This window comes from Carassius carassius, chromosome 25, assembly GCF_963082965.1.
Source record: "Carassius carassius chromosome 25, fCarCar2.1, whole genome shotgun sequence".
NCBI lineage: Eukaryota > Metazoa > Chordata > Actinopteri > Cypriniformes > Cyprinidae > Carassius > Carassius carassius.
In genome coordinates this window covers 17,761,276-17,780,013 of record NC_081779.1, presented here as the reverse complement: position 1 = coordinate 17,780,013, position 18,738 = coordinate 17,761,276, and the positions used below count along the sequence as shown (strand labels likewise).

At 39.7% G+C, this 18,738-nt stretch overlaps 1 protein-coding gene across 2 annotated transcripts in view; it reads right to left on the bottom strand.

Annotated features, from left to right (window-relative positions):
• Positions 1–808: 808 nt before the first annotated feature.
• LOC132104311 (collagen alpha-2(VIII) chain-like) overlaps positions 809–18,738 on the bottom strand; it is a 57,082-nt gene continuing 39,152 nt past the window's right edge. For both annotated transcript variants that reach the window (XM_059509686.1, XM_059509688.1), the window contains exons 2-3: positions 9,755–9,935; positions 809–3,996 (exon numbers count right to left, since the gene is read on the bottom strand). In XM_059509686.1, coding sequence (XP_059365669.1) covers positions 2,084–3,996; positions 9,755–9,902 — 2,061 coding nt within the window. In that variant the 5' untranslated portion in view covers positions 9,903–9,935 and the 3' untranslated portion in view covers positions 809–2,083. The remainder of the gene's footprint in view (positions 3,997–9,754; positions 9,936–18,738) is intronic.

Genomic DNA, 18,738 nt, shown 5'->3' with positions numbered 1-18,738 from the left:
TAGACATTCCTTGCTGGACTGTCACAAATGTATAAATATGCCTTAATCAAGTTCTTGTGCAAATAGGATTGGCTGTTTCTTTTAATTTGATTGATAATGAATAAATATCCCATGGAACAGAATCAAGGCTTTATTCCCCCTAGTTTGTTTTGAATGATAAAAGGAAGCAACATAGTCTAAGCAGTTTTGAGATATTGCAGCACAACGAATTTTTAAATCTTCAATCCATTGCACACAAACAATATACACTCATAGAAAATATTGGTCACAGTGTTAATATACAACAAAAAGGTCATCAAATACATGCTGAAATAAGAAAGCTCTGGTGCCAAAACATCATTCAAGAGTAAATTATCTGAACAATGTCATGCAACAAATGTCATGAAACCATGTATTGAATGGGCAATCTGGTGCATTTAAGTACTGACACTCCTTTAGACTGATTTAGGTTTTATCTTTCTATATACTGTTCAAACAAACAGAAAGTAGAAAATGTCTTTCAAGAGGGACTTCAAGCCTCATTTGCTATTTTTCTCTTACTTCAGTATGTGCAAGTAACAATTTCTTTGTTTGAAGATGTTTACATTTTTAAACTTGTATAAACAGCACTGGAGCAGTGCTTTTACAGTGTGATCTATCCAAATCATGTACATTTTCTGTCAAAAGGTAAAAGATTAGAATATGCATCGACTCATGTTAGTGTCAATCATGTCTGTGTAATTACATGTCTCAGAAGAATGTAAAAAACAATCAGGCAAACGTGTCTTTGTTAAAGCAACAATTAAAAAGCGTTTAGAGTTAAATATAAAGCAGTAGTTTGGATTTTGTGATGGATTTTTTATATAAAAAAAAAGTGAATTATATTTTCATATTCTCAGTCTATTAGTAGTCCCTTACTCAACAATATACTCTAGGATATCGTACGATTTTAATGAGAAGCTGTACGCTATGTATTAGCTTTGATTTCATGATTTTTTTAAGTACACTCTCAGAAATAAATGTACAAAGGTTTCACTGGGGCGGTACCTTTTTAAAAGGACTAATATGTACCATTAAGGTACTAATATGTGCAATTTAGGCACTAAAATGTATGTAATAAGGCACAAAGTTGTACCTTTTGAAAGGTTACCACCAGTGACAGCTTTTTTACCTTTTTTTCTGAATGTATGGAATTAGTTTCAGAGAAATGTATTTGTTATATTTGTTTGTTAATGCAGGCAACGTTGTACAGCAGTCCTCTAGAGGCCTTCAGGATTGCTACTGATTTAAACCTGGCATGTTTTGAGCAAATGACTCGAATAAGTAAATCATCAAGTAATTTTTGTCTTAATCACTCTCCAACACAATGTAGTTGTTGCAGAAACAGACAGATTAGCACATCATTTTTGCTCAACACAGTAAATTAAAAAATAAAACATATATACCTAATGACTAAAACAGATGGATATTCACCTGTTTGGCATTAATAATAAGAAAAAAAACAATGTGGAACTGAGGATTATTCTTTAAATTATAGATGTATTTAAACATACAAATACAATAACAATGTTGTATAGAATGTCTGGATTCTAAAATGTGAAACATGGCATGAATCAAGTAGCCTGTGTTATATGAGGGTAAGATACAGGTAAAATAGACTGCAACCAGGGGAACATACAACCCCAGAGTCAACATGATGAGCTCAGTGGGAGTCAGAACATTTGGCAATGTGTGCAGTCACATGGGTAAGTCTTCAAACGGTTACCTAAACATTGCAAAGTACTTAATAATCTGATTGTGATAAACAGAAACAACTACAACAACATCAATAAAATAACACCATTATATCAACATCAACAAAAATAACACAACAGTTATAATAAAATTATCATATAGGCAGAAAATGACAACACTTGAAAGTAAAACAATGGTCAAATCAAACATTTGAAAGAGAGGGTGAAAACAGAGACACAGCATGAATTCCCAATCTGCTTCAAACTCAGCCTCTCCGTCATTCAGCAAGTCTTTCTTGTGATCTAGTCGCTGTTATCACAGATGTAACTGCAGGCCTCTTGAGCAAGCAATTTTTCATTGAGACGGAACGTTATGTGGGACACAGGAGGAACCCTGAGAAGGAAGAATGGATGTACTCAGTGGAGTAGAGCCCGTTTGCTTGGTCAGAGGGCATTTGCACCCAAACTTGGTCGTTCTCTTTCAGCTCTAGAACCGCACTGCCTGATGCCTGGTCCATATAGCCCTTCTTGTATTCATCATAGGTGTATGTGGCTGGCACATTGTTTTTGTACAGTGCCACCCACAGGCTGCTTCCCTTTACATGTACATGATAAGCAAAATAGTAGACTCCAGGAAGTGGGCTTGTGAAGATGCCTGTGGCAGGGTTGTAAGCATTTTGCCCATTGTACAGAATTCTGTCAAATTTAATCGGCATTCCAGATGGTGGAAATGGTGTTGTCAATATAGAGGTAAAAGCAGGAGCCACAGAGGCAGAGAGCTCAGCCTGACCAAAATAGGGTTTTTCACCATTAGGCTTTGGAATGGATTCTCCTACAATATTTGGTCCTCGAACAGCTAACTGATTTAAATCACCATTTGGTGGGCCAGAAGGTCCAGGAGGTCCAGGTGGACCCGGAGGGCCCTGCATACCATTAAGGCCAGAAGGGCCAGGTTTTCCCGGAGGTCCTTGTGGACCAGGCATACCTTTGTCTCCAGGCTTTCCAATTCCTTGGGGGCCCGGTAGACCTTGTTCACCTTTCAATCCTGGAACACCCTGAGGTCCCATATGACCAGTGGGGCCTGGCAGTCCAGGAATCCCTGAATTGCCACGTGGTCCAGGGGGTCCTGGCAACCCATTCTCACCTTTTGGACCTGGTCCCCCAATCAAGCCAGGATTACCTGGCAGTCCGATGTGACCCGGTTCACCTTTAGGTCCAGGTTTACCTGTGGCTCCATTGAGACCAGTAAGGCCCTTATCCCCTGGGAAGCCAGGCTTTCCTGGGAGTCCACTGGGACCCTGATCTCCTCTAAGTCCTGGCAAGCCTGGAGGTCCTTGTGGGCCATTCTCCCCCTTTAGACCAGGCATCCCATGTTTCCCTGGAAGACCCATAGGACCTTGTGGACCTGGAAGCCCTGGCTGTCCAGTTGACCCTGAATCTCCTGGTAGACCATCCATACCAGTTTCTCCTTTGTCACCAGGGGCTCCTTGTAATCCAGCAGGACCTCTGTCTCCTTTTTGTCCTACAAGACCTGGTTTACCATACCCAGGGGAACCAGGAAACCCAGGAGTTCCTCTGGGCCCAACATCACCCTTTGGACCTATTGGGCCTGGGTTACCTGGAGCACCATCAAGTCCAGGTTTTCCCACACCAGGTGCCCCCGGCTGACCTTGTAGTCCAGGGGGACCAGATTCCCCTGGGACACCTTGAACTCCTGGACCACCTTTATCTCCTTTTGGCCCTACTGGCCCGGGAAGTCCACCAATCCCTGGTTTACCCAACCCAGGAATACCTGGAGGTCCTGGAGGTCCTTGAAGGCCAATGGGTCCCCTAGGACCTGTTGAACCGGGTTTTCCATTGCCATTTTCCCCTTTAGGTCCTTGTTCACCAGGAATACCACGTCCGCCTCCAGGCCCCGGATCACCTCTTGATCCTGGTGGGCCTCTAGTCCCAGGTAACCCTGGTTTACCATTCAACGACAGACCTGCGGGTCCAGGTGGTCCTGGCTGACCTGGAATTCCACGTGGACCCACCTCTCCACGAGGCCCAACCTCACCATTGAGTCCTGGAGGTCCTTTAGGTCCTATCTTTCCTGGTAAACCTGGTAACCCTGGTTTTCCAATCCCAGGGAATCCTGGAGGCCCTGAAGGACCTGTTTGACCATTTAGACCTGGTTTTCCTATACCTGGTTTCCCTGGTAATCCAGGAGGCCCAGGTATACCCCTTGGTCCTGGTTTCCCTTGAGGACCTGGCTCCCCTTTAATGTCCATCATGGGTGGAAACTCTGCAATAAAAAAGAAAAATTCATAACTTCAGAACTAAATTCATAAAAGAAGGTTTTGCCAATGTGTGAATTTAAAGAAGAAAAAAAAAGTTAAAACAAAGTTCTATTGAGACTACATTTGCGATGTGCTTAACTCAGATTATACTACTAGGAGCAACCAAACTATGCAAGTCAGGAAAACACTGCAAAGTTGCATTCACTGTACTTCTCAATAAATGTTTTGAGATATGAGTTCAGAATTAACAGTACATTAAACTTTGACTTTAAAATGGTCCATTTCACTGACCTGATGACACATGTGTCCTGACAAGTCCCATGTTACATTAACTCAAATCTTTAGCATGATCTTAGGACAAATTGGTCAATGTTAAAATGTGCTTAATTCTTATGACATTTCTAAAGTATTTTTTCAAAGGAATATTTTTAAAATATTAGTAAAAGGAAATATAATCAAGCATAATTTTCTCATAGATTTTATGGCTCTTGAGTACCTATAATATATCTATCCATCCACATCTCTGTAAATTTTTTCTACATATTCTCAATTGTATGCTTTGGAATGGTATATTCTATTTGTGAAGCGCCCCTCAAGTGGTATAATGATTTATAGCATAGGCCTAGATATTCAACATGCCTAAAATGGTTTATAGAGGAACAATTGAGATAATTACACTCTACATAAATATACAAATTACACAATACAAAATAGTAAATTCTATTAACTTAAAGGGTTAGTTCACCCAAATATAAAAATTATGCCATTAATGACTCACCCTCATGTTGTTCCAAACCGTACCACCTTCGTTCATCTTTGCAACACAATTTAAGATATTTTAGATTTAGTCCGAGAGCTTTCTGTGCTTCCATTGAAAATGTGTGTACGGTATACTGTCCATGTCCAGAAAGGTAAGAAAAACATCATCAAAGTAGTCCATGTGACATCAGAGGGTCAGTTAGAATTTGTTGAAGCATGAAAAATACATTTTGGTCCAAAAAAAAAAAAAAAACACTTTATTCAGCATTGTCTTCTCTTCCGGGACTGCTGTGAGCGCATTCACAAGGCTGCAGTGACGCTGCTGACGTATGCCGCTGCTGACGTGTTATCTTTGTTATTGGACGCACCAAAACACGTCAGCAGCGTCGTACGTCAACTGTCACAGCAGTCCCGGAAGAGAAGACAATGCTGAATAAAGTCGTCATTTTTCTTATTTTTGGACCAAAATGTATTTTCCATGCTTCAACAAATTCTAACGGACCCTCTGATGTCACATGGACAACTTTGAAGATGTTTTTATTACCTTTCTGGACATGGACAGTATACCGTACACACACTTTCAATAGAGGGACAGAAAGCTCTCAGACTAAATCTAAAATATCTTAAACTGTGTTCCGAAGATGAACGGAGGTTTTACGGGTTTAAAACGACATGAGGGTGAGTCATTAATGACATCATTTTAATATTTGGGTGAACTAACCCTTTAACCCATCTGATACCATCACTGTACCACCTTAAACTTCATGCCCCTAAATAAACAGACAACTACATGGAATCTACTATAACAACTGCTTTTATACAGAAGTCATTGGAATTTAGATATGGTCAGCAGGAAAAAATTAAATAAAATAAAAAAAATAAGTTTATATGTTTTTGTTTGGAAAAATATGTTTAAGCACAATGTTGGTTTTAAAGAGGGTGGCTCTGAATTTTATTAGGTTATCTACACCCAATTGCAAGTTTTATTTAGTATGTTATTTATTTATGTATTTATTAATTAATTAAAATTGCCTTAGGTTTCAACTGGATAAGCAATGTGCAATATCACAGACATTTTTCAGACAAACTCTGTGTTTCAGTGCATGTCTTCTATTGTCCACTAGATGGCAGTGTGCACACATCTTTTCTTCAGATATGTTTTGAATCTCTATTAATCTTGGATGTCTCCTACTCTTTAAATTGAAGTGATTCAAAAGAACTGTATGCATGTCCAAATACCAAAATAAATTAAATTACTAATATTAAATTACTTTTATATTAGTTGTAACAAAAACTAATTTGCATTGTACGGGCCCAAATACACAAATCCACTGATGCACAAAAACTGAATTAAACACATTTAAAAAGTTACCAGATGCAGAGAAACGCAATCCTTTCAAAACTGCCAATCACATGCAATCTTTGTCAGTAGACCACAGACAGGCCAAGAACTCACTAATAATCAGCATGTAAATATAAAAAGCATTCAGTTCATTGGTTTTGGTCATTTAGAATGCAGGACAAAAATTTAACACTTCTGTGTTTATAACTAATAAAACTATGTTATAATTGTATTCAATTTAACTGATAGATACTATCAGTCTCTCTATACTTATAAAAATGAATTGAAGAATGTCAAAAAATAAATGCATGTGTGCAAAATACAAATTCAGTCATAATTTACTCACCCCCATGTTGCTCAAACCTGTATGACTTTCCTTCTTCTGAGGAACAGTGTTTCCACACAGGTTTGGAACAACATGAAGATGGGTAAATGATGACTGAATGTTCCTCTTTGAGTGAACTATCCCTAAAAGGGAGGCAGCTGTGACCTAATGGTAAGAGAGCCGGACTAACTACCAAAAGGCCGCCGGTTCAAGTCTTGGTGCTGGCAGGAGTTGTAGGTGGCGGGGAGTGAATGAACAGCGCTCTCTTCCACCCTCAATACCCATGGCCTTGAGCAAGGCACTGAACCCCCAGTTGCTCCCTGGGTGCTGGATATTGCTACCCCACAGCTCTGGGTGTGTGTTCACTTCTCACTGCTGTGTGTGTGCACTTGGATGGATTAAATGCAGAACACCAATTCAGAGTATGGGTTACCATACTTGGCAAATGTCACGACTTTCACTTTTTTTCACTTTCAAAAGCTGAACTAACAGTAGCAGGTAAACCAATTAAATCCCAGGAACATCTTCAGTGTATCTGGCCGCTCTTTGCTGTGTTTTATCCTTCTCTTTTTACCTGTGAAACAGAGACATCCTATGTATCTTAAGCACATCACAACAACTTCCATTTGACACCTACCCTGGATTTCTCATCAGCCCACGGCTCTCTTGACCCCTCCTACTTGTTTCTGACACTGTTTTGACACACCCTTTGAATCCCTTCTGGTTTAGACCTAATGGACCTGTGATATACTGCTCAGAAGGGAGGTGACTTCAACCCATCCTGCCATCTTTTTCTTCTTCCTCCTCTTGTAACATACTCACAGTGCCCTCTCTTATATCACAGAGCGGAGAGGAATCTGTGAACTGCAAACCATTCTTGTCCTCTCTTATAGTTCATCTCTAGCGCTTTTTCAGTCTGACAGACTTTTGGCTTAACTCCCCAACTCTTTCTCTGCCTGAAGAATCTCAGTCATCCATGGCATAAAAGGATGAATACACTAAACCACTGTCACTTCAGTGCAAAAATTCAATTTTATTTTAGTGCAAAAATATCTTACTGATTACCTTCCTGCAATCCAGTTTAACCAGCTAAATTATTGAATTACTTTTGTGCCAATAAAACTTAATTTTTCAAGAAACTTAAATGTCTTTAAAAAAAATCAATACTTACAAATGTGCTTTCAGAGTTTTCATTTACCCTTCTGAAGCTTTCATTTGCCTTTCTGCTACAAACCTCTCGTGGGGGCGGGGCTAGCAGCAGTGTGTTCTCATTGGCTACTGTGTTTTTGATTGACAATAAAGATATATAAAGACAATAAAGATGTTTCATTATTATTTTATCAGTATTTATCTACTGCTACACTACATTGTTGAGATGATTTCTTAGGAATAGCACAGACGAATGATATCATCATCATTATAATCAATCATAGTCGAGATGGATTGTCTTCTTAAAAATCTTTGTTTGTGTTCATGTGAGTAAAGTCATATACATCTGTGTGTGGACTATAGCTGTAAAGGCTGATATTGCACTCCATTACATAACATATTCATTCACTGTATTATTACTTATACTGTAACTGAAACTGTTCAAAGTATCATTGCAGTGTTTAAAATAAATATGAAATTTAAACATATTCTGTATATTATGTACTTGTGCATTTTGTATAGTAATCTTAATTATGAGAATAATGTGCATAACATGTTTACTATGCAGTTTTGTGGATTCTGGTCTTTCCTGTAACAACATAATTGCATTTGATACTTGTGTACATGCTGTAGACACAATTAAGTATTCAATTTTTTTTTAAGTAATTCATATTTTCAATTACATCCATTCAACTGGTTTATAAAATTCACACTTGAAAGAGTTGATGATTGCTAAAAATATATATTTCCATATATTATGTTAATGTTAACTAAATAAAATAACTAAACAAAATGATCAGCATGATAAAAACAATTGGTAGCAAGAACATTCTTTGTACCATCTGACAAGTCACACCCGTAATTTTGTTTGAATTCTTCAAAATTAAGTGATAATTGGTTGTGATGGTTTTAAGTGCATATGCTAAGTGTTATGGCCAGGGTTGCCAACCTTGATTACCTGGTTTGAGTGAGACTTTCTTGACATCTGACTAAATCACACACATATGATACTAGTATTATCTTGAAATTATAACAGCACAACCTAATTAGACCCTAAAATGCAAAAAAATCATCAGCAATAAACAAATTTTCTAGAAAACATTGGACATGATACATTAGTTCCAGTATTATATACAGTACATCTAACTAAACCTCAATAGACCTTAATTTTCTCTCGCGTTTGATCTCTCGCACTCCTATAAGCTTATGTTGACAGAGTAATAACAACAGATAAAAATACAGATTAAATTTAAGAACAAAACTCCTAAATTGATATCACTAAAATGATAAAGGAATCCTCTAACAGATACTCATGTCCAACACAGGCTGTCAATCAAAATCCTAGTAGCCAATGAGAACACACTGCTGCTAGCCCTGCCCTCACGAGAGGATTGTGCCAGAATGGTGAATAAAAACTTTAGAAACTTCACAAGCGCAAAGGAAAACTCCAGTAGTGAAAATGAAAACTCTGGAAGCCTACTGATCAGTGTAAGAAAGAGGACAAAACAGTTAGCAAAACATGCAGTGTATTTCTTTTTTTTAGTTTCAGTTTATATTTTCATAAGTTTCTTGAAAAAATTTCAAGTTCATTTTTACTGGCACAAAAGTAATTCCATACTATATTAATTCATAAACACACACAATAGTTGTCTTTATGTGTGAACAGCTGTTTTTTAAATAAAGGTAGGGTAGGTGATTTGGTTTAAATCATTTTTGTTATGCTGGTTGAAAGTCTCTTCACATCCCAAAAGCAATCACTAAGTTAGTGGTTTAAATGTATTTACATCTATTTATATCATCTGTGAAGGTGTACGACCATAACATGTTTGTCCAATCATATCCCTCGGTCCAAGGGCTATGTCTGCCTGTGCGCATTCATGTGTTTTGGAGGAGGTGTGGCTTTTGAGAGTGATATGCAGAAGTCACCTATACCCTGCCTTCAATCTTGCAGTTTATTCAAATGAGTCATTCATAAAGACAGTCAAATATTTTGTTCCTGAATTAATTAGTATTTTTGAACAAATCAGCTGAATAAATGATTCAAATGACTCCTACTGGCGTAACAATGTATCCTGCAAGAAAGAGTCACTGAAATATCCCTACTAATGCAGGCACTTCAATATGGATAGATGGATGGACAGACAGGAAAACTAGATAGATATAATGAAGATGGATTACAAACACTTACCAAGATACTGGCCCTTGCCTTCTCTGAAGGGTGGCCCAACAGGCCCCTTCATCATGGGCTGCACATATTTCATCTGAGGCATGGGGGCATAACCTCCACCCAGGGCATGATTCCCCAACGTGAGCAGGACACAGAGCACTGCCAGCATTGTCACCGTCCTCTGTGGTCACAGGCTTTCAAACTGCAAAGAGAGAAAGATCATTGATGCACTGCTTTAGGATCAATCTACTAGTCCTTTAGCTAACAATCCATTATACAAAAATAATAATAATATTTTACAGTAATATTTCACTGTAAAATAAACTAGAATATTACCTTTCCTTACAAAGACTAAGTTCTTTACTCCATGTTCTTTACTCCTAATCATTTTTGGATACCCGAATGAGCATTCAGTTTCCCTTCACGTTCCTGTTTATGTTGGCCTTACCAAGTTGCTCGGTTGGATTTCAAAATCCTATGCCAGTCAGCACTACTTCCAATAGGTGTGATACTGAGTGACAGTGGCATACATAAACAGCTCTCTATGTGCTAGCCTGTTCAGCAATGCCTGGCACGGGATACAACACATGAAAGTTTTTCTCGGCTACCCCAAAGGCTACAAAACACTGAGAAAATAACTCCTAACACCAGTCCAAAACTGAAAAAGCAAAAATAAAGCCCTTCCTTTTAAACTTTAGAAGTGAAATGCTATTTTAGGCCTTGTTTCAGTACTTTGTAGAAAAATGACGGAATCTATGGGTTCAGTTTTTTGGTGTAGACAAGCAGCCTTTTCAGAGGTACATGTTTCACTTGAGGGTCTACAGAGATGCTTACAAGAAGAGTCAAGCAGATCTTCCTACACGGCTTGCTGACGGACGGGTCACTGGGTAGAGTTATTCACCCCACACAAGTTACGCCTGGGCGATGAGGTACGGATGCCAAAGCCTAGCTCAGTGCCTCAGCGTTTGTTTAACCAGTTGATCCCCAAGACAGCTGCAGGTGTTTGCTTTAATTTACTGCAGGAAGGAATGATAATTTCATCCTCATGTTACCCGCACCAAATATTTATACAGATTTGATCAGGTGCATAGGAGAGACCACTGGCTCAGAGAAAAGGGGTCTATTGACTCCCTTTTTTAATCTGGTTTCATGGATTACACAAATTGATCTTAACGGGTGCTTTCTCTTCCATTTTAAAGGCTGACTCATTTTCCTATCTTAATTAGGCCTATCCATGATTATACACATAGTTGCATTTTATTCTTTGCAATAAGCATTTTTCCTGTAAACCTGTAAATCAGAACTGGGCTGATTCTTGAAACAGTCTTACATGAATAGTTCAGCCAAAAAGTAAAATGATAACAAATAAACAAATGATGTCATTCCAAACCTGTATGATATTCTTTATTCTGTAGAATATAAAAGATGTTTCGATATGTGTTTTCCCGCCTCAAACTACGAGAGCCCAGTGTTGTTTTGGACCCCATTGACTTTGACTGTATATCCAAAAACAATCTTCAAAATATCTTATTTTAGCTTACTTTAAGACACGTTTGGAACAGTTCCCCAATTTTTCTTAAGACAAAACTTAAGAATACTTAAATCAGATACCGGTCACGTACGCTGATACAAGAAACAAGGGAGAGATCCAAATGCAGGTACGAGGTTTATTGAGGGGCAATCCAAAAGGGGTAAACAGTCCAGGCAGGGTCAAAATCAGAATATCCAATAAACATAACAAGAACATACAGACAGGGCAGACTCAGGGAAGTATCACGCATACGACAAGGACTCCGTGACAAAGACTCAGACAGACCAGGTATAAATACACAAAAGGATAATGGGGAAACTGGAGACAGGTGGGGAACAATCAATTAACTAAACAAGGAGGAAGGTGACCAAATAAGGAGACAGGAAGTGATAATATGATACACACCGTGGGAACTGTGGACACCTAGTGGATACCCAGGGAACACAACCCAGACACTGTGACAGAACCCCCCCTCTACGGAGTGGCTTCCAGACGCTCCACGATAGACAGAACAGAGACCAGGAGGGAGGGGGACAGGTGGAGGCTCAGGGGGAGGGACGGAGGGCCAGAAAAGAAAACATGAGGAACAGGCACCAGAATGTAACACAAAACAGGAAGACCAGGAGGGAGGAGGACCAGAGGAGGTTCAGGGGGAGGGACGGAGGGCCAGACTAACAGAAAGGAACAGGGACAGAAATGAACACAAAATCAAAAGGAAAAAAACAACAACATGAAGCTCCCCAGGGCGGAGCAGAAGACCACCACGTCCTCGTGGTCGATGCCGGAGTCCAATAGGGTGGAGCAGCAGACCACCCAGTGACTTGACTCTGAAAGTTCAATGGTGACCCGCCCTGTCTCTGGAGGGTCAACTGGAGCCTGACTCGACTCTGGAGGGTCAACTGGAGCCTGACTCGACTCTGGAGGGTCAACTGGAGCCTGACTCGACTCTGGAGGGTCAACTGGAGCCTGACTCGACTCTGGAGGGTCAACTGGAGCCTGACTCGACTCTGGAGGGTCAACTGGAGCCTGACTCGACTCTGGAGGGTCAACTGGAGCCTGACTCGACTCTGGAGGGTCATCGGTGACTAACCCTGACTCAGGAGGGTCCATGAACACCTGACTCGACTCTGGAGGGTCAACAGGAACATGACTTGATTCAAGAGGAACAACTGGAACATGCCTCCAGAACGGCAACGGACACCGCCTCGGCCTCCGGAACAGCAGCGGTCACCGCCTCGGGGACGGCGACGGACTGCTCGGGAACGTCCTCCTGGACGGCAGCGGCCCGCTCGGGAACGTCCTCCTGGACGGCAGCGGCCCGCTCGGGAACGTCCTCCTGGATGACAACGGTCCCCTCGGGAACGTTCTCCGGGCTTTGAGGAACGGTAGGCGCCTGTCTCCTCCTCCTCCGCCCTCTATGATGGCGAGTCGGTGGCACCTTGTCTGGAGACTTAGGCGTTGAGACGGCCATCTTGTGCTGTGGCTCTAAGCTGGCGGCCATCTTGTGCTGTGGCGCTGGGCTGGCGGCCATCTTGTGCTGTGGCGCTGGGCTGGCGGCCATCTTGTGCTGTGGCGCTGGGCTGGCGGCCATCTTGTGCTGTGGCGCTGGGCTGGCGGCCATCTTGTGCTGTGGCGCTGGGCTGGCGGCCATCTTGTGCTGTGGCTCTAGCTCAGCAGCCATGACGTGAACCGTCTTGGGAACATCTAGGATCCTTGATAGCATCTCGAAGTAATCGAGAAGGGTGTCAGCGGCCATCCTGGGTGTTGGTGCTGAGCTGGCAGCCATCTTGCACGGTGGGATGAGGCAGGCTTCCATCTTGCATCGTGGTGCGGGGTTGGTGGTCATGCACCGCAGCGGCGCTGGGTTGGCGGCCATTCTGTGCTGAATTTCCTCTCGCCCACCTCCTCCTCGGCGACCTCCCCTGGTCCCGCGAAACACGACCAGGCGGGTTCCCTCAAACCGACTATCTCTCTCCTGCTCGGTGGCTGGGGAAGAAGCGTTAGTCGACATACCACTGGATCTCAAGGTTTGGACGGAGTCCTTCTGTCACGTACGCTGATACAAGAAACAAGGGAGAGATCCAAATGCAGGTACGAGGTTTATTGAGGGGCAATCCAAAAGGGGTAAACAGTCCAGGCAGGGTCAAAATCAGAATATCCAATAAACATAACAAGAACATACATACAGACAGGGCAGACTCAGGGAAGTATCACACATATGACAAGGACTCCGTGACAAAGACTCAGACAGACCAGGTATAAATACACAAAAGAATAATGGGGAAACTGGAGACAGGTGGGGAACAATCAATTAACTAAACTAGGAGGAAGGTGACCAAATAAGGAGACAGGAAGTGATAATATGATACACACCGTGGGAACTGAGGACACCTAGTGGATACCCAGGGAACACAACCCAGACACTGTGACAATACCAGGATGTTCTTAAACATCATCACAATTAACAAACGTAACAAACTAACATAACCTTCAACTTTTCTTGAATCCCTTATCTTGAAATTATTGAGTTGTTCAAATATAAAACAATAGCTACACATAAAACAAAAGATTTCTTTTTGCATAAAATAGCAACAAAAAAAAAAAGGAACTTCTGTGATAATTAATTTGATTATTTATCTTAAGAATCTGACCTCAGACTTACATTTATGGCCAGTTGTGATCTGTTCTAGACTTGACATCACACCTGACTGAATGTGGCAGATACTTTATTGATTGAATTGTCTCCCAGACTTTCATTTCTGCACTTTGTGTTTTCCCAAGAGAGCTGAACCTACGAAGCCTGAGTGATGGTGCTTAAAGTCTGCTGATCTTAAATTCAGTTCCAAAGCACATGGACATCCTATCCGTGGCCTTCACAGTTCACAGGTTTTGGTTTGCTGTTCTCAGTGGACCTGGCCATGCCAAGACACATTCATAACCTACCTCACTTCCTATTTCAATGTGCTGTGACAGCTGAACTCTCTCTTGTAACCGCAGGTTTGAACACTGAAACCCACTAGTCAGCCCGACTGCATCTGCAAGCACGAGACCCACAGGTCAGATCAACTTTCTTCACAGTACAACTCAGCAAGAACCTCTTTAAATTCTAACCAAAGGTTAATGGTGCCCCTTTCTCAAATTTAAACCCTTTAAAACAGTTTAAAAAGAGACTCCTGCAAGGAACATATCAAAGACTGGAATCATGTGAGACACTTTCCATGAGTAGGGTTCAAAATAATTTCTGAAACTTTTGAAAATGTTTTTACTTTTATTTTATTTATTTATTAATTTTATTTTGGAAAGGAATGAAAGGTGATGCTTAAGCTTCACGAATTGGTGATCATCAAGCTTAACTTAATATCACATAATGTTTTTTATTTATTTATATTTTTAAAAATGTTTTAGAAGTTATGAATGTCTAAATAATACTTAAAACATTAATGTGTATAACATTAATGTGTTTATATATATATATATAGTCTATTAAATTTGACTATGTATTTAATGCTCACTTACTGAAAATATAATACATTTGAAGCTATCATTTTTAGTCACTAATATTTTAATTAAATCAATATTTACAATGAATTAAATATTTAATATAAATTAAATGTCAATTTAATTATGTGAAAGTAATATGAAAATATTTTTTAATTATGTGAAATAATAATTTTGTGAAATGATGTGAAATAATGATTTTGTGAAATAATAATTTTTGATACTGTCAAATAAGTCAAGACCTTTATGGCCAGACAGACCAAAATCAATCAGTTTACATAGGGGCTGATTTTGATGCTAGCCTCATGTTTTTTTTTTTTAATTAAATAATAGTTTATTATTATATATATATCTTTTTTTTACATATATTCCTTAACAATCAATAATGTAATATATATATATATATATATATATATTAATAAGGGGAGACCAAAGTTTACTTGTTTATTTACATAAAGTGCAGATAAAAAATGCCTATGCTGACTTCAAATGGAAAGATAACAACATTTATTGTGTGCCTGTGTTGCATCAGTGAAAATCAAGAAAGAAAATTATGGCAGTGCACATGTCCATGTTAAACCACATCTGCAGAGATCCTGGTCCAACTGCAGCCCCTGCACTAGCTGGCCAGAAAGATGAGGAAAAAAAGCCAGACATGCTCAGCCTCGCTGTGTTTTCCCAATCAGCAAGACTCCAAATGGGGCACTTTGTGCCTGTCTGCTTTGCCTAATTCACTGTGGTTCACTGGTGTTTCCCTCTTTTATCATTTTTGATTTTGGTTTTTATTGTTATTCTTACAGGAATTTCAGTTCTGGGCTCTGCTGGGCTTCAGCAGGACAATTTTGGGCTTTGCTCCAGCCTTGAAGCCCTCCTATGGTGTATAGCGTGTGGTGTGATGCTTTTTTGCCACTGTGAGCTTATAAGGTGGTTGCCATATTATTTTACTGCTGCATTAGGATGCACAGTCCCAAAAACCATGAGCAAGCTTGTGCAATTAGTCACGTCTGTGTGAGCATCTGTATTTGCACTCGATAAAAAAAAAAATTTGCTTCCTCCTAGTTCTCACATGTAGCCGAGTCCCCCTCCAGAAAAAACATGATCACAAGTCACATGGAAACCAGGGAGGCCAAGAACGAGAACGAAAGAGTCAGACAAACACAAATTGGGCAAAAACAGAAAGTGACAGAGCACTGGTGGTACGGCCAGTTTGGTTAGTTGTTGAATAGTTGGCTGTCGCTGATGGTGGTAGGGGGGCGGGTGGCTAAGCGTTTTTTGGGGGGTTGTGGTTTGTGGGAGGATAATTTAAACATTCTTGACCATGTGCCCCACTCTGAGCAGGCGTCTTAACACTTGAAATGATCAGAATCAGACATTACCCCTGTTCCACAGGCCGACACAATCTGTTTATCTAATGTTTTTCTTGAAAAGCTCTGCAGACGCAGTAAAAAAGTCTCACGCAATCTGTCTGGCCAAGCGCTCGGCCGTGCATGCGCACTCTCTGTGTTTACAGCGCACAGCTGAGGTCTAAAACTAAATATGCACATAAGGATGGGTGACTGCCAAATGTCTATAACACAAAAAATAAGGAGCTTCTGAGTAACTAAAGCCAGTCACAAGCACTGAAGGTAAAACCATTCGAAAGAACAATAAAAAAGGAGCAATTTGGCAAACACTGGTTGTGGTTTATCTTAAACAGATTTAAAAAGAAGCAGTGAAGTCAGTTGTTCTAGGAGCAAAAAGGGAAATAAGGGAAATAAGAAAGAATTCATCCCAGGCATTACATACTATATGCCTTTTCCATAGTAACTTAGTCTCCAAATCAGAAAATAACAGACAATAATAATTCACCAAGACCGAAAATGAGCTTTAAAAGTATATCCATGTAATTCATGTCTAACCAGACCTGTGAAACTCAATCAGAAAGTGGAACGTTCTCATAAGGTCCTTGTATGAAAACAGAAAAAACAAACACATAACGCATTACTTTTCACCACACCACTTACTCTTACTGCATGCTGCATATGACCGAAAATTAGGCAAAACACTGGAGGGGCCAAAACCTACTAGCAGTAATCTCTAAAAACAACATGGCAGCTCAGGTGGCAACCAAGACACCAAAATTGAGTGAGCCACAAATAAATAGCTCAAAAGAAAGCTATTCCCACTTTTCATCACCTTAAAACAGATGGCTCTTTCCATGATGGTTGCGAAATTTATACTTTGGTTCTCCACTAAAGCCCAAAAACAGCACACAGGGCCGGGGTAAGACCGCTTAATATTGTTTTTATTATTGTTGACAGCTTGAAAACAAGAAAGATATCAATGTTAAAATTAATATATCTAAATCTTTTTTTTTAAATTAATAAGCAGTGATGAAAAAAAGAAATAATAATAACATGTATGGATAATAATAATAATAACAACAACAAATGATTACATTTACATTTTTAAATTAATAAATAACAAGAAAGGATAAAACAAGTTAAATATTAATGTATTTTTTTATGAAATTGTTTTTTAAATATTAAAAAAGCAAAGAAGTTTATTTTTTTCAAAGAAAATAAATAAATACATAAGTAAATGATAAAAGTAAATAAAAATTGTAATAAATTCTCAACATTTTTATTTAGAAATTAAACATGCTCATTATGCAAGAGGTGTATTCTAGTATGTACGAATAGCATTTTAATGCATTTGTGAATAAAAAAAAAAAACTGGGAATATATCAAGCAAACACAATTATTGTGTTTTATGAACTTCAAGGCATGTAAAGGAAAGTGTGCCTGTGTGTGGCTTGTAAGAGCATATGCTGTTTCCACAGGCACATGTCTGTTTGATAGACACCATGCTTATGGAGTCAGTGAGAGAGGCGGAAATTGGGTCTGAGAGTTTTATTCCATAAATCAACTTTTCAGTACGAGTTAAATCTCAGAAGGGAGTGAATGGTGCTTAACCTGTAATGGCCTCCCCGTCTGAAAATCTTATATTGCCCCCCCCCCCCATACACACTATATAATTGGCTACCTTAGTAACTACAGAACTGCACAAACATTTAGGAGATTACTAAGGACTCATTTTCAACACTCTGCACATTTACTTTCTCTGATTGTATAGTGTATTAGCAGGCATCTTGAACCGAGCCCATGTGGATATTAAAAAGGAGATTTGGCTAAATTGGCTCATAGACAGCATTTCTCAGAAACTTTGACCTACAGTGCAAGTCTCAAAAGCCAATGGGTAATATGTGCCGTAACCCTGCTGTGACAACATTGAACAGAATCGTTCAATAAATCACCCGTTTAATGCTGTCAGGGTCCTGCTGGGGTGTGACATAAACTGTTTACGCTGCCATTTTGTTCCTCACCCTTCACTTTTTTCCATCAAAGGGGCCTCAAGCCTGCGCCAAGGGCCCTATAAACGTTATGCAGTGGCCCTAAAGCCAACACTCCTGACAGATAAACAGTGATTTCAAGTGCCGCACTTCTGTTGTTTAATGTCTTCAAATGGGGTTTGAACATGTTTTTCTCAGGTAGTTCAGATGAAGCTCCCTCTAGCTGCTCTCAGAGGAAATGTTATCTTAGACCCAGTAAATTACAGACACTATTCATCGTAGCTGTCTCGATTTCTTGGCTGTGCGAATGATGCACATACCTTTCACAGGTCTTGGGAATACAGCAATGTGTTTTCTTGTACATACACACATGTAGCATGCACAAGAACTGAGTGTTTAGGTTACACCAGCTGGATCATTAGCCCAGGTGTTCCTATAGCTTGAGTTATTATGGAGAAATGAATTTCTGTTTAGGTTTAATCAGAAATTAGCCACTAGGGTGTCTAGTTTGTGACCATATTGAACATATGTTTTAGTCTCCCCTCGCAATTTTATCTTAAATTTTTTGCTCATAGATTTGAAGCTTTAGCATGATAAACAAAGGAATGCATTGCTAAAGCATTAACTACAAATTACTAACATGGT